Genomic DNA, 3,067 nt, shown 5'->3' with positions numbered 1-3,067 from the left:
CCATCCCATCCCATCCCATCCCATCCCATCCCATCCCATCCCATCCCATCCCATCCCATCCCATCCTGGAAGCCATTCCCGAATTTCCTCACCCCCCCCCCCCAGTGGGGCTTTGATCCCTGGATTTGGACAAGGAGGACTCGGGGATTTGTGGGATCGTTGAGGGAAATTCCTTGGGATTCTGGGATTTAACGGATGGCATCTGTTTCCTGGGAATTCCCTGGAGTTAAGGAGCGAGCCCGGATGGGAATACCGGCCTACAATCCCTACTTTTTCCCACTGGGAATGCCATCCCACATTCCCTGTGGAAGGATTTTCCATCCTAAGCACCTGGAGGAGCTGGAAAAAGGATGAAGGAAAAAGCCATCTCCCGGGAATTCCCTGCCTTAAAGGAGCGAGCCAGGATGGAATAAGGGGATCATTCCCTGGTTTTTCCCACTGGGAATATTATCCCACATTCCCTGTGGAAGTATTTCCACCTTAAGCACCTGGAGGAGCTGGAAAAAGGACGAAGGCAAAAACCACCTCCCGGGAATCCCCTGCCTTAAAGGAGCGAGCCAGGCTGGGATAACGGGATTATTCCCTGGTTTTTCCCACTGGGAATATTATCCCACATTCCCTGGGGAAGGATTTCCACCTTAAGCACCTGGAGGAGCTGGAATAAGGATGAAGGAAAAAAACACCTCAAAAAACCAGGGAATTCCCTGCCTTAAAGGAGCGAGGCAGGATGGAATAACGGGATTATTCCCTGGTTTTTCCCACTGGGAATGCCATCCCACATTCCCTGGGGAAGGATTTCCCCCTTAAGCACCTGGAGGAGCTGGAAAAAGGATGAAGGAAAAAGCCATCTCCCGGGAATTCCCTGCCTTAAAGGAGCGAGCCAGGATGGAATAACGGGATTATTCCCTGGTTTTTCCCACTGGGAATATTATCCCACATTCCCTGTGGAAGTATTTCCACCTTAAGCACCTGGAGGAGCTGGAATAAGGACGAAGGCAAAAACCACCTCCCGGGAATCCCCTGCCTTAAAGGAGCGAGCCAGGCCGGGATGACGGGATCATTCCCTACTTTTTCCCCTTGGGAATGCCATCCCAGCGTTCCCACTCACCTGTGGCGCCATCTGCTGCTGCATCCCGGCCCGCAGGTTGATCCCGACGGGAGCGGATCCGGCGTTGGCGGCGGCGGCGGCGGCGAACTGGTTGAGGAGGGCCTGGCGGTTCTGGTGGAGCAGCTGCGGGAGGCACGGGGGGAAAAAACTCCTTGGGAATTCTCCCATGGATGAGCTCCCCGACGGGAATTTTGGGAGTGGGATGCCGGAATTACCTGCTGCTGGCCCTGGAGCCGCTGCTGGAGCTGCAGGCGGAGCTGGTTGGGAGCCGGGGGGGGCCGGCTCAGGCCCTGCCGGGGGGGAGCCCCCCCGGAATTCGGGAACGCCGCGCGCGGAGCGGCCGGAGCGGGAACGGCGGGAGCGCCTCCTCCTCCTCCTCCTCCTCCTCCTCCTCCTCCTGCTCCGAAGGGCGGTTTGGGCCGCGCCATGGCGGGAAAGGCGGCGGGAATGGCGGAGGAGGAGGAGGATGGGGATGCCGAGGGGAAGGGCTGGGGGTACAGCCCGGCGGGTTTGGGATCCAGCAGCAGCGCGGGGGGAGCTGGAGGGGCCGGGAAACGCTCGGAAAGGGCCTCCAGACCCCCGCCCTGCCGGGAAAACACACACACATGGAATGGTGGGATACGGCGGGAATGCTGGTGGGGAGCCCATGTTGCCATCCCCAAACGGCTTCCCAATGGCAGGAGTGGGAATTCTCCTCCTCCGGGAAGCCCAGGGGTGGTTCCCTCATTCCCATTCCCAGCTGGCTTCCCATTCCCAGACACTGGGAATCCTCCTCTAGGAATCCTCCACTAGGAATCCTCCTCTAGGAATCCTCTTCCAGGAATCCCAGGGGTGGTTCCCGCTTTCCAGTTCCCAGCTGGCTTCCCATTCCCAAACACTGGGAATCCTCCTCCTCCAGCAATCCCATGAGTGTCTCCCTCATTCCCACTCCCACCCAGCTTCCTATTCCCAAACACTGGGAATCTTTCTCCTCCAGCAATCCCAAGAGCAGTTCCTGCACTCCCATTCCCACCCAGCTTCCCATTCCCAAACACTGGGAATCCTCCTCTCCCATGAATCCAGGAGTGGTTCCCACATTCCTACTCCCATCAGGCTCCCCATTCCCAGACACTGGGAATCCTCCTCTAGGAATCCTCTTCCAGGAATCCCAGGAGTGTCTCCCTCATTCCCACTCCCACCTGGCTTCCCATTCCCAGACACTGGGAATCCTCCACTAGGAATCCTCTCCCATGAATCCAGGAGTGGTTCCTTCATTCCCACTCCCCCTTCCATCTCCCCATTCCCATCATTCCCATCCCAATCCCATCCCAATCCCATCCCATCCCTGTACCTGTACGAGTTTGTCGATGCCGAGTGCCCTGTCCATCTCAGCCAGCTCGGTCTCACATCCCTCCCACATTCCCATCCCAATCCCATTCCCATCCCATTCCCATCATTCCCAATCCCATTCCCTGGCTGTACCTGTACGAGTTTGTCGATGCTGAGGGCCCTGTCGATCTCGGCCAGCTCGGTCTCGTCCCTCCCACATTCCCATCATTCCCATCTCCCCATTCCCATCTTTCCCATCTCATCCCTTCTCCTCTTCCTACAGCAAACCCAGGAGGGTCTCCCACATTTCCACTCCTCTTCCAACTCCCCATTCCCATCCTCTCCTCCTCCTCCTCCACCAATCCCAGGAGTGGTTTCACATTCCCGCTCCCAGCTGGCTTCCCATTCCCAAACACTGGGAATCCTCCTCTCCCATGAATCCAGGAGTGTCTCCCTCATTCCCACTCCCCCTTCCAGCTCCCCATTCCCATCCACTGGGACTCCTCCTCCTCCAGGAATCCTCCAACAATCCCAGGAGTGGTTCCCTCATTCCCACCCCATTCCCATCATTCCCATCCCAATCCCATCCCAATCCCATCCCAATCCCATCCCATCCCTGTACCTGTACGAGTTTGTCGATGCCGAGTGCCC

The 3,067-nt window shown here is 57.7% G+C and overlaps 1 protein-coding gene across 1 annotated transcript in view; it reads right to left on the bottom strand.

The window, feature by feature from the left end:
- Window positions 1-3,067, bottom strand: part of LOC114072359 (nuclear receptor coactivator 1-like) — a gene marked incomplete at both ends in the record, with an annotated part of 15,893 nt that overhangs the window by 798 nt on the left and 12,028 nt on the right. Inside the window, 2 exons of the mRNA XM_027910264.1 lie at window positions 1,109-1,231; window positions 1,324-1,692. Of these exons, the coding sequence (XP_027766065.1) occupies window positions 1,109-1,231; window positions 1,324-1,692 (492 nt within the window). The remainder of the gene's footprint in view (window positions 1-1,108; window positions 1,232-1,323; window positions 1,693-3,067) is intronic.

Source organism: Empidonax traillii, unplaced genomic scaffold (assembly GCF_003031625.1).
Source record: "Empidonax traillii isolate 1590-97213 ecotype Southwest subspecies unplaced genomic scaffold, ASM303162v1 scaffold3062:size25008, whole genome shotgun sequence".
Classification (NCBI taxonomy): Eukaryota; Metazoa; Chordata; class Aves; order Passeriformes; family Tyrannidae; genus Empidonax; species Empidonax traillii.
This window is presented reverse-complemented; position numbering and strand designations above follow the sequence as displayed.